The sequence below is a fragment of the Cupressus sempervirens genome, chromosome 6 (genome assembly GCF_028749045.1).
Source record: "Cupressus sempervirens isolate cs-2001-9-10 chromosome 6, ASM2874904v1, whole genome shotgun sequence".
Classification (NCBI taxonomy): domain Eukaryota; kingdom Viridiplantae; phylum Streptophyta; class Pinopsida; order Cupressales; family Cupressaceae; genus Cupressus; species Cupressus sempervirens.
The window spans coordinates 4282060-4294006 of record NC_143123.1 but is presented as its reverse complement, the minus strand read 5'-3'; the positions used below and the strand labels follow the sequence as shown (position 1 = coordinate 4294006).

At 36.3% G+C, this 11947-nt stretch overlaps 1 protein-coding gene across 3 annotated transcripts; it reads left to right on the top strand.

Moving 5' to 3' along the window:
* Positions 1-510: 510 nt before the first annotated feature.
* LOC149550701 (uncharacterized) lies at positions 511-3963 on the top strand. Of its 3 annotated transcripts, XM_089786270.1 has the most exons (4): positions 515-1912; positions 2023-2290; positions 2438-2643; positions 2747-3963. In XM_089786270.1, exons 1-4 carry the CDS (start codon positions 1370-1372, stop codon positions 2819-2821), a joined length of 1092 nt encoding a protein of 363 aa, XP_089642396.1. In that variant the 5' UTR covers positions 515-1369; the 3' UTR covers positions 2822-3963. The 3 variants fall into 3 exon arrangements, with proteins under 3 accessions (XP_089642395.1, XP_089642393.1, XP_089642396.1); XM_089786269.1 differs by having other exon boundaries at positions 511-1912; positions 2023-2566; XM_089786267.1 differs by having other exon boundaries at positions 514-1912; positions 2023-2643.
* Positions 3964-11947: the final 7984 nt, after the last annotated feature.

Below are 11947 nucleotides of genomic sequence, written 5' to 3'. Positions count from 1 at the left end.
AGGGACATAAGCTCCTCTTGTTGTTGATTGTTTGAGGAAGCTGGGAACTCTGAATATGGACACATCCGAGGGCGATCATAGGCGATTAAAATCGGAAATCTCCTCCATGTTAATTATCCATTCCTCTGTGTTGATCCATCCATGTTGTTCTCTATCGCTACCTAATTGGACTGGTGTATCATCAGCCTCGGAATCTGACCCGACATTCTGTGTGACAATCGATGAAATACCATGCATATCTCCCATAGCCATAATCCCAAGAAAACACAAGTTTCAAAAGAATGCTCAACTTCAAAGCATATTCTTCTTGGAAGGTAGAGATATTTATCTCAGCAAACAATGAGTGTTTTTCCAACTATCCAGAGACAGACATGACACTAGGGAATCTTACTAAATAGTCTTTCAGAAATTGTCAATATTTATCAATAAAATTCAACAACATTCCAAATATTCTAACTAATAGAAATAGCAGCATACTCATTCCAATAAGCCAAATTAATTATACTATTTTTGCGTTTGCTTGGCTTATTGGAATGAGTATGCTGCTATTTCTATTAGTTAGAATATTTGGAATGTTGCTGAATTTTATAGATAAATATTGACAATTTCTGAAAGACTATTTAGTAAGATTCCCTAGAGTCATGTCTGTCTCTGGATAGTTGGAAAAACACTCATTATTTGCTGAGATAAATATCTCTACCTTCCAAGAAGGATATGCTTTGAAGTTGAGCATTCTTCTGAAACTTGTGTTTTCTTGGGATTATGGCTATGGGAGATATGCATGGTATTTCATCGATTGTCACACAGAATGTCGGGTCGGATTCCCAGGCTGATGATACACCAGTCCAATTAGGTAGCGATAGAGAACAACATGGATGGATCAACACAAAGGAATGGATAATTAACATGGAGGAGATTTCCGATTTTAATCGCCTACGATCACCCTCGGATGTGTCCATATTCAGAGTTCCCAGCTTCCTCAAACAATCAACAACAAGAGGAGCTTATGTCCCTACAAGCATTTCATTGGGCCCATACCATTACAGAAATGCACTGGTTTCTCTTATGCACCAGCATAAAGGTAGAGCCGTTTGTAGAATGCTGATGAGGTACAATAATAAGCACTGCCATGAAGATTTAGCTAGTGTGGAAAATGATAGGATCGTGGAGCTGCAAATGACAGCCAGGAAGACCTATGAAGAGAAGATCTTGGAGCTGGAGAGCCAAGTCAGAAATACCTACGAAGAAAAAATTGATTGCGAGTCTATGGACCTAGCTCGGATGCTAACTTGGGACGGTTGCTTCATTCTGGAAATATTGAGGACTCTGGGTGGCGAAGAATTCCTAGCAAGGGGAGCGGATAAATGCTATGAACCCATATTTGAAGCTGTTAACCCTAGTTAGATGCATTAGTCTCAGTCACCTGCAAGATGATATTAGAAATATGTCAGCTCTGGTCAGAATACAATTTGTGGGCTCCTACCTTGTAAGTATTCCGTGCAGGCTTATCGAGTTGGTAAAAGCTCTTTCATTCGATTGGTGTCCACGGCTGACGAATCTTCCAAAGCGGCTCATTGAATTTACAAGTTTAAGATATTTGGACTTTTATGGCTGGTTGAGTTTGGAGAGGCTTCCCGAAGGTTTCAGTCACCTGAAGTCATTGGCCGAGCTAAATATGGCACGGTGTTCTTTGCTACAAGAATTGTCGAGTGATTTCCATTGTCTTCCATCATTGCAAATTTTGAATTTGGAATGGTGTGAAAAGTTAGAGGGAAAATGGATGGACAGTCTAAGAGATATCAAAACATTGGAATTGGTCCACATTGTTGGAAGCCCAATGTTGGAAATCCGGTGGACAAAAATGGTAGAGGAAGGAGATGTGGGGCCTTTTGCTGTAACTAAAGGCTGGAAGGTGATTTTATTCTTTCTCATATTTCAAATGGAAGGACTCTGAGATGTGTACGTCTATATATATGAATGAACTATTTTTTAACGTATCTTCCCATTACATTTGTCTTGCAGATTTGGAACAATGTAGAAAATGTAGATAATATGTTGAATAAGGCTGCATCAAAGTTGTTCAGCGGGCAGTGCCTTCTTACTGACTCCCATGGAGAGCCCTTTTCTGTCTCCACCGTTGCACCAAACACTCTCCTCTTTCTGCTCTATCATTATCCCTGCCGTCGAAATAGTTCTGTAAATTATCACAGCATATGGAAATTACTAGAAGAAGTTGTGAAGCATGAGCGCCCACTTCCTTTCCAAATGATTTATGTGGGCAAATGTCTTGGTGAGTTATCAAAATGTATTGCAGAAAGAATTATGGCGTATGCTTCTGTCGACTCTGATGCTTACTTTTTCTTCAGAAAAGCATTCAATGTTAGTTTTAAATCATCTATCGATTTTCTCGAATTTGTGGTTACTGAGGTTGTTGCAGATGAAGGTGGTCGTAAACACTTTTCCTCATGGGAAAATGTTACGGTATCATGTGTGCAATTTTTGTTGACTAAATCTACACTATATTCCCACCTCCAGAAATTGGCAGAAACACCACAGGAGAGTAATGGTAAGTTGCTGAGAGCATTGTTTGATCCAGCAAAATCAAGGCAAAGTTCCATCTTCCTTAGAAACTCAATAGAACATGTAAGATGGTTTTACATTTCACTGATTCAAGTCATCCTGATAGCTGCATCACTCCAATCATATCACTACTTACACCAATCTTTCATCTGTTTGACAACTGCAGATGGGAGTTGATCAGCTACATGGAAAGACAGTTTTGCTTTTAATCAGCGTGGATGAACATGACATGGATGAGTAACTATTCAATTCTTTGATAGAAATATATTCGAAAGCAAAGAGCAACGATGACATGGAAATGATCTCAATTCCGATCCCTGCCGAGGTTCGGGGTGCATATAAGATGTCACCAGGTTCTGATCTGGCTGGGCTGGACAGCATATTAAGAAAAGTGCCATGGCCAGTAGTACGAAATCCTTGGTCGTTGAAGACAGAGGTGTACTACTTTTTGATAGGAGAGTACTATAGTCACTGGAATCCGACCACATTAGTGGTAATTGACCCAAATGGGAGAATTTGCAATAGAAATGCACTGCCACTGGTAAAGAGATGGGGGGCAGAAGTCTATCCATTCTCCGATGAGAAAATGGAGCAGCTTGGACGGCAACAATGGCCTCGACAGCCTCATGTAGATGAGTCAAGAGTGAAGCGTGGTGCTAAAGTTTCTTGGGCGCCCATGCCAGTCAATTTATGTGATCTTGATGGCAGCCATGGTGAGTTTAGAGTGTGACACACGGCTGATCTGAGAGCTACTGGCAGTTCCTCTGTACTGTTGCCTGTTTGGGGTTGTGAATCCGACTTAGACCCAGATGATTTAGAGGATTAGATAAAAGACTAAACAACCTTCAGTACATCTGGAAGATCTCCCAAATATGTTTAGCCAGCTAATATGCCTATGGAAACCCGCCAGCAGATGGGTGAGGAAACGTATATCTTACCAAGGGGGTGTTACCTGTCAGTGTTAATTTTTCACTCTAGTCACCAGTAACATGCGAAACTTTCAGATTCAGTCACCCATAACTTGCATCTGTTCGCTCCTTAAATTGAGAATATGGGAATGGTAGATCTTCTTATGATTTTTGTAGGTGTATGTTACTATGTAGTATGCATTCATTATGTAAGGCTAACTAAAGAGAAGTACACTTTATTGTCTCCACTACTTTAGAAATTACATACATCTATCACCTGATTTTTGTTTCGATCAATATAAGCTTATTGATTGATGTTACAGACAAGACAAGGTAATTGTGAGATGACTTGAGGACATAATATTTATGTTGGGAGAAGAGTGAAGAGGGTATTTTGGATTCTGTATTTTTTTGCAGAAGATATTCAACAGAGTCCAGAATGTAATGTGAGATTGCAAGCCCTGCTGTTTTTTTACTTGGCTTACCCTGCATCTTAGCTTAGGCTTTTGTTGGTCACTTGGATGAATCAGAGCTTTCTGTAGTTTCTATTTCTATGATAGTTATTCTTAGTTTCAAATTTGGCTTGCTGGTTAGTACAAAGTTTTTTTTAAAGGAAATTCTTGTTGAATGCATATTTCTGTGTTGTTTGTTTTGAAAACTCTCAGATTAAGAGGGTTTATTCTTTCTATTCCTTTTTGTATCTTGCTCTGTTGTTATATGAGAATTTAGATTGAACTGATATGTGTCTTTAATGATCTTTTAGACAAATATGGTATATAGGCATTGTCATAATCTTTACGTGTTCAAGATATAGTTTTTATGGCTATTTAATTCTTATCTGAATATATAGTTGTTTGTAAGATTGTGTTGAGTCCCTAAAATTTTGATTTAAATTCTTGATTTGAAACTTGTTCATGATTGAAATCAGAAGCCATGAGTGTTATAAGTTGTTACTGAATGGGGTAGATTGTATATTCCCATCTAGTGAGATTGTGTGCCTAAATCTTTGGTCTAAACTCTTGAGGATTTATTTATTTTATAGAGCATGATCTTGTGTTAGGTCACAAAATATCTTTATGTAAGAATTCATTGTGGCCTCTCGATGCTTAAATCATATAAAACAAGTTTTTATCGTATTTGCTCTTTATATATGTAGACTGTGACTACAAGATCTTATTCTTGACTGTAAGTAATGTTTGGTCTTATATCAAGTGACCGTTAGACATGGAACCAATTTAATGCAGAGAGATTTGATTTTTCATTTATTTTTACGTTACAATGCTACAATTTTTTAAGGGATAATCAGATTTGGCGAGCAGGAAAGCATCAAGTTTCTTCTGGAAACCCATCATTAAATTAATGCTGCATTTGGTTCGTTTTCAAAGCATATGAGACACTTTGTATATCATCAGTTCCAAAGGCTGATATTGGTCTCTATTTGTATCTTTGTGTGTTTTTAACTTTCTTCCATTGTAATCTCATGCATACAGATGTAGTGCTTGGAGTGAGAATATGCTTGTTCTTTGATTCACCAACAGTAGCCTTTAGTACTCCCCCATTGGAATGTGACTTTTTAGAACAAAAACCATCCTAAATTTCATCATTCATAGGAGGTTTTGATACGCCTTTGCATATAGGCACTATCTTCACCATTCCAATACCATTGCAACAGATGTATGCAACCAAGAAATGCTGGATTCTTTAATTAAAAGACAGCCAACTATAGTTGGGTTTTCCCTATAGACCTTACAAAATGAGCAAATAACAAAAGCTAGCATAACTAGTGAGAGGCCAAGAGAATCCATGTCCTTGGAGCCCAAAGTGGCATCCAGCAACACATGCCATTTGCTTGCCTACTTAATTGAACTAATAACTATGATAATTTCTCCCATACTTCCGGATTAGACATCCATAAAGCAGTCATAATTGGACTTGTAGTTTCCTTTATCTATCAAAACCGAGGGACTGTCTTCAAATGGTGCAGTAAAATACATGCACTAAGTTACCATTGTTTTCAATTAAGGTTAATACAAGTTTTAAAGGGACCCTGAAACCCTTACATGCTCTTGCAACATAGATATGTGTAATGTGTCTTTAATGACCTTTTAGGAAAATATGGTATATAGGCTTTGTCATATTCTTTACATGTTCAAGATATAGTTTTTATGGCTATTTAATTCTTATCTGAATATATAGTTGTTTGTAAGATTGTGTTGAGTCCCTAAAATTTTGATTTAAATTCTTGATTTGAAACTTGTTCATGATTGAAATCAGAAGCCATGAGTGTTATAAGTTGTTACTGAATGGGGTTGATTGTATATTCCCATCTAGTGAGATCGTGTGTCTAAATCTTTGGTTTAAACTCTTGGGGATTTATTTATTTTATAAAGCATGATCTTGTATTAGGTCACAAAATATCTTTATGTAAGAATTCATTGTGGCCTCTCAATACTTAAATCATATAGAACAACTTTTTATTGTATTTGCTCTTTATATGTGTAGACTGTGACTACAAGATCTTATTCTCGACTGTAAGTAATGTTTGCTCTTATATCAAGTGACTGCTAGATATGGAACCAATTTAATGCAGAGAGATTTGGTTTTTCATTTATCTTTGCATTACAATGCTACAATTTTTTAAGGGATAATCAGATTTGGCGAGCAGGAAAGCATCAAGTTTCTTCTGGAAACCCATCATTAAATTAATGCTGCATTTGGTTCGTTTTCAAAGCATATGAGACACTTTGTATATCATCAGTTCCAAAGGTTGATATTGGTCTCTATTTGTATCTTTGTGTGTTTTTAACTTTCTTCAATTGTGATCTCATGAATACAGATGTGGCGCTTGGAGTGAGAATATGCTTGTTCTTTGAGCCGCCAACAGTAGCCTTTAGTATTCCCCCATTGGAATTTGACTTTTTAGAACAAAAACCATCCTAAATTTCATTATTTATAGGGGGTTTTGATATGCCTTTGCATATAGGCACTATCTTCACCATTCCAATACCATTGCAACAGATGTATGCAACCAAGAAATGCTGGATTCTTTAATTAAAAGACAACCAACTGTAGTTGGGTTTTCCCTATAGACCTTATAAAATGAGCAAATAACAAAAGCTAGCATAACTAGTGAGAGGCCAAGAGAATCCATGTTCTTGGAGCCCAAAGTGGCATTCAGCAACACATGCCATTTGCTTGCCTACTTAATTGAACTAATAACTATGATAATTTCTCCCATACTTTCGGATTGGACATCCATAAAGCAATCATAAATAGACTTGTAGGTTCCTTTATCTATCAAAACCGAGGGCTGTCTTCAAATGGTGCAGCAAAATACATGCACTAAGTTACCATTGTTTTTTATTAAGGTTAAAACAAGTTTTAAAGGGACCCCGAAACCCTTACATGCTCTTGCAACCTATGTTAGCCCAAGTTTCCAGGACTGGGGGATGGGGGGACAAGGAAACGGGTTTTCGGGATGACCTTTTTTTGGCTGAAATAGGAGACGGTAGGGGACGGCTATATATATATATATATATATATATATATATATATATTAATGAATTTCAGAATTACATAGCATTGTCACATTCATCATAGCAACATAATTTAAAATTATCAATTTCATTCATCAAATCAGCATAGAATATAGCAACAAATCGAATCATTGTCTAAGAATTGGAACATAGGATGACATCAAATGAGAGAATCAATCTGCCATAGATTAGACTTTAGAGCCCTTTCTTATGGGTTTTGGAGAAAAATCGAATTTGTTGTGCCAAATCTTCCTAGACGGGTAGTAGGTATCTTGTTTGGGCAGTAATCAACTACAACAATTTATTTCTGGGCAATTATTGCTGCTATTAGAGCATTATCAAAGCTGAAAACAATTTGAGTATTCCTCAACCTAGCAGCAATATAGCTGCCCAACAAATAGTCCCCTGGCATAGAGACAACCAAAAGAAGCAAAAACCACAAAACCCAAAAAAACCAATAGAGACCCAAACTAACCAAAATTAGATAAACTTGCTAAGAATGATAGCAGTCTCCTCAAGTTTAGCAAGCTTGTGAAGAGCCTCATCCAACTTTACCTGCTCTTTGGGATCTTAATTCTTGATCTTCTTCATGTTAGATATGGTTCATTTGCCAGGGCTAGCACTAGTTCTTATGGAGGTGTCAACATAGTTGTCCACATTGATTATCTTCTAGTTTTCAATCATAGCATGGAGATCCTTCATATTAAATTAAAGAGGCTTTGAGTTTTTTGTGGTTGTGTAGAAGGATCGTTCTTAGCATTGCGCCATTCCTATCAATCCTATTGAGGATATTTTGAACTCTGGAATCAACCACCTCAAGGATGTTCTAGAAGCCTAGTATCAACGAGCTTACTGAAATGGTTTCAATTTCCACATTACTATTATCCATGATGTTCTCCTACAAAGAGCCACCTTTGTTTTGACCATGCTAGAAGCCTCCTTTAACCTCCTCTCTGTTTTTCTCCAACTTTTAAACCTTTTTCAAAATCTCTTTTATTATCTAGTTGGGCTCTTAATTTCTTTGACAACCCATTTATCAATTCAGAAATAGTAAGTATATCTCGCTTTGATGAGATATAAGGAGGTTTGATGAGACAAAAGTTCGTAGGAGTGTGAAGTTGATGGATAGTCTTCATCTACTATAAATGTAACTTTATGGGGACCATCCACCCATAAGGAGGGAACACAACTCCAAGAAATGTACCATTCACATGATGTTGTGGTTCTTGTAGTTAAATATGGAAAAGCCACTAAATACAATGGAAAGGTCATAAGCACTTTGGCTAGTACTCAACTCTTTATAAACCCTGATATAGAGGAGGCAACAAAATTGTGGTTATGATTTGATCAGAATGGGAAGGATATTTTATCATCATCAACATAGGCTATAGATGTACCCTTACGAATCCCAATGAAAACAATTGCTGAAATTGAGGAACACACAATGAATGTCTCTCAACCTTTTGACTGTATTCTAAAGGTAACAATTCAGTTCATAAAGAAAAATTCGGTTTACTATCTATCTTGCCCCCTTCGCTTGAATGGTAAACAATGTAAAAAAAAAGGTTCGAAATACTGATGAAACATGGACTTGTGCAAAGTGCAAAGACACCTTTGCAGATTGTATTTACAGGTACATACTTCAGCTAAAGCTAGTAGATCATATAGACACACTATGGGCTGTTGCTTTTGATAAACTTGCCACCTTCATTCTGGGTATGTCTGCACATGACTTGTATATGCTCCAATTCAATAAAGAAACAAAGATTGATGCAGATATGATAATTAAGCAAGGATGTTTGAAACAATTCATCTTTACTATCTCAGTTGTATATGATTCAAGTGCCACTCAAGGTCGCTTGAAATCGACAATCACCAAAGTTGACGCATTGGATGTTGATGGAGAAAATGCTTCTTTGCTTGAGATGATCGATGATGTGGAAAATAAGAATGCTTAAATATATCTCTATTGCTTCTTATTTAACAATACAATTACATAGATGTACTTCCAATGCTGATGCTAGGTATAAGCGTATTAAGAATATTATATATTTGGTGAATTTACGTGTTTATGCTCACATTTAGAGAAAATGTTTCATTGCTCAAGTTAGTTGATGATATCAATAACAAGAGGGGTTAAATATACCGATAGTTGCAGCAATGGAAGTACAATTATGTACTTGTATTATAGAGAAGAAGCATTGCTTCACGTAATTGCACTTCCATTGATGTTGCTATGTACACCCATATTCAAAAGTACGAAATGTGTGGTAAATGAAAATGTTTGTGATTGCATTTAGCTAAGTCCAATGAGTATGTTAGGTAACAACTTATTCATTTGTGATATATCTTTAGTGAAACTAAAAATTGGTGATTTAATTTAACTATTTATAATTGCATTAGGTTATATACATATTTAAAAAATTGTATATTTGGTAAATTTAAGTGTTTATAGTTGCATGTAGATACGTTTGATAAGGATCTTTACTAATAGCTTAGACCTTTACGATATATTTGTAGTGAATGAACAAATTGGTGATTGAATCTAAAAATGATATTTCTAGCCATTTTAATAAGTTATCACTTCTTTTTTGACATTGATGTTATTCCCGTCTTATTGTGCGAATCATTTTCAATATAAGGTTAACCATGAAGTGTATGTTATTGTTTGCAGATAATGAGTTCCTCCTCTCAAAATTGTCAAACAGTGCTCGCAGCAATTGAAAATAAAAGAAATCAATATCGTAAAAGAGATTGTGAGTATTATGCTCGCCATAAAGAAGAAATCAGCATTCAATCTCTTGTACGACACAACCAAAAAAGGAAAAATTATTTAGCAGACATAGAAATGAATACTGTGATACCAACTATTCATTCAAGTCATCTCATACCCCATATACATACGGACTTTGCAATAGCTTCTAAGCAATTCCGCACTAAGATAGATGTATTGTCAAACATGCGAACATGCAACATATGCAATGAATGTTACACTGGCATCCACACCTCTTTAATTGATTGTGTTCCAATTTGTACTAGATGTTCTCATGAAAAAGGGAGACATCAATTTGCAATGTCCAATAATATGGACCCAAGAATTAACAAATCTAACCCAAGTTGAAGAAATGCTCATAGCACGAGTAAATCCCATAGTGCAAGTAACTGATGCTCATGGTGGACAATATAAATATTGTGGTCACACAATTAGCTTTCCACAAGACATTAAATCAATAGCTAAATACCTCCCACACAAAATTATAGATTTGGATGTCTTAATAGTTCAATGACTTCATACCCATGGAACTTACTATGATTGCTATGTAAGTAGGGGTCGTGTTTGGGTTGCATTACAATATAAAATCAAATATGACCCATACTATAAGGATGTTCTAATTGACTTTGATTGTCTACAACAACTTCCAGCTACAAGTAAAGACATTTCAAACATGCTTCATATTGTTGGCATAGACCCTACACATGACCTCTCAACTGAATTTGAACATACATTTGGTGAGGATGAAAATGAAATTGACATGACATTCTCAACATCATTTATGGCTAACTTACCAAATAGACATGTGAGATAGATATCATCAAAGAAATATTGCAAATTTTAGTTGAAGAAGACACCCTTATTCATTGGCCAGAATTTTATCCTTCTCCAATAAATGAGTACAATACTAAGGCACTTTTGGATATGGCTTTTCCCTCACTCTTCCCAAACAAAATTGCATTACCAATGTAGCCTCGCTATCGACAAGTTAAGATGCATGAATATGTATTGCACTTAATGAGATACCATGATAGTAGATTTGGGAGCCACCCAAGGTTCTGCTATTTTGTATTGAATCTAATGATGAGACATCGAATTCAGGGACTCTCTTCTATTTTTGTCAAAAAAAATCTAGACGACTGCATCCCAACCACCATTGAAAACCTTCGCTTGCACATACAACAATTGCCCAACACTCAATTGGCTGAAGAATTGATGCACTTTGGCTCTTCCTTCGAGGGGAACTTGTGCATATTGGAGTAAGCATCATGGTGAACTTTCAAATATGATCAACCAAATAGGAACCCCCTACTCTTTTCTTCACGTTTAGTGCTACAGATACTAAATGGCTTGAATTACAACGACTCTTTCCAATGACCTTCCTTTTATCCTTCGCACCAACAAAGAATGCACAAACAACATTACTAATAATCTACATACCACATCCCTATTCTTGCGCCAAAGGTTCACCATATTCCACAAATAAGTAATAGAAAAACTCTTTCATATGATAGATTACTGGTATAGATATGAATGGCAACATCGAGGGTCAGGACATATACATGGATTCATTTGGATTCCTGGTGCACTTGACATGGACAAACTTGAATGCTAGAATCATGAGGAGGTAGAAAAAGCAAGATCATTCTTTGAAAAATATGTGAATGCATGCAATCCCCGCACTCCATCTTGTAGAAATAACACACGATGTCGTTCTTTACAAGAAGATCCTTGCTTGTTGGGAATAACTACTATATTTTATAGAGATATGCATATTGACTATGAGGAATTAATCAATCGTGTCCAACAACACATGCACTATACTGAAGCAATGTGCTTACACAAGTGAGGTAGCATTTTAGAGTGTCACTATAAAGCCCCTTGGTCTGAAAGTGCGAGCTCATCCTTGGTATATGATGAGTTTGGAAAAAAAACTTATGTTCCAACTTAGAATGATGATAGGTTAAATATACAGAACCTAGATATGATTTCAATATGGAGAGCCAATATGGATTGCCAACCAGTTGTATCGAAGATGCTTGTTCTTAAATATATAGCAAAACATGCATCAAAGGCATAAAGAAAATTAGAGGATTGTATCGAAATGCTAACATGCATATGCAAACAACAAGCAGGTGAAGATCACACAC

Bases quoted from the DNA above. Each gene is read 5' to 3' on its own strand.
- LOC149550701 (XM_089786267.1), top strand. From the start codon at position 1,370: ATGAACCCATATTTGAAGCTGTTAACCCTAGTTAGATGCATTAGTCTC. The intron at 1,913-2,022 runs GTGATTTTATTC...TTTGTCTTGCAG, and splicing joins CTGTAACTAAAGGCTGGAAG to ATTTGGAACAATGTAGAAAA. The intron at 2,644-2,746 runs GTAAGATGGTTT...TGACAACTGCAG, and splicing joins TTAGAAACTCAATAGAACAT to ATGGGAGTTGATCAGCTACA.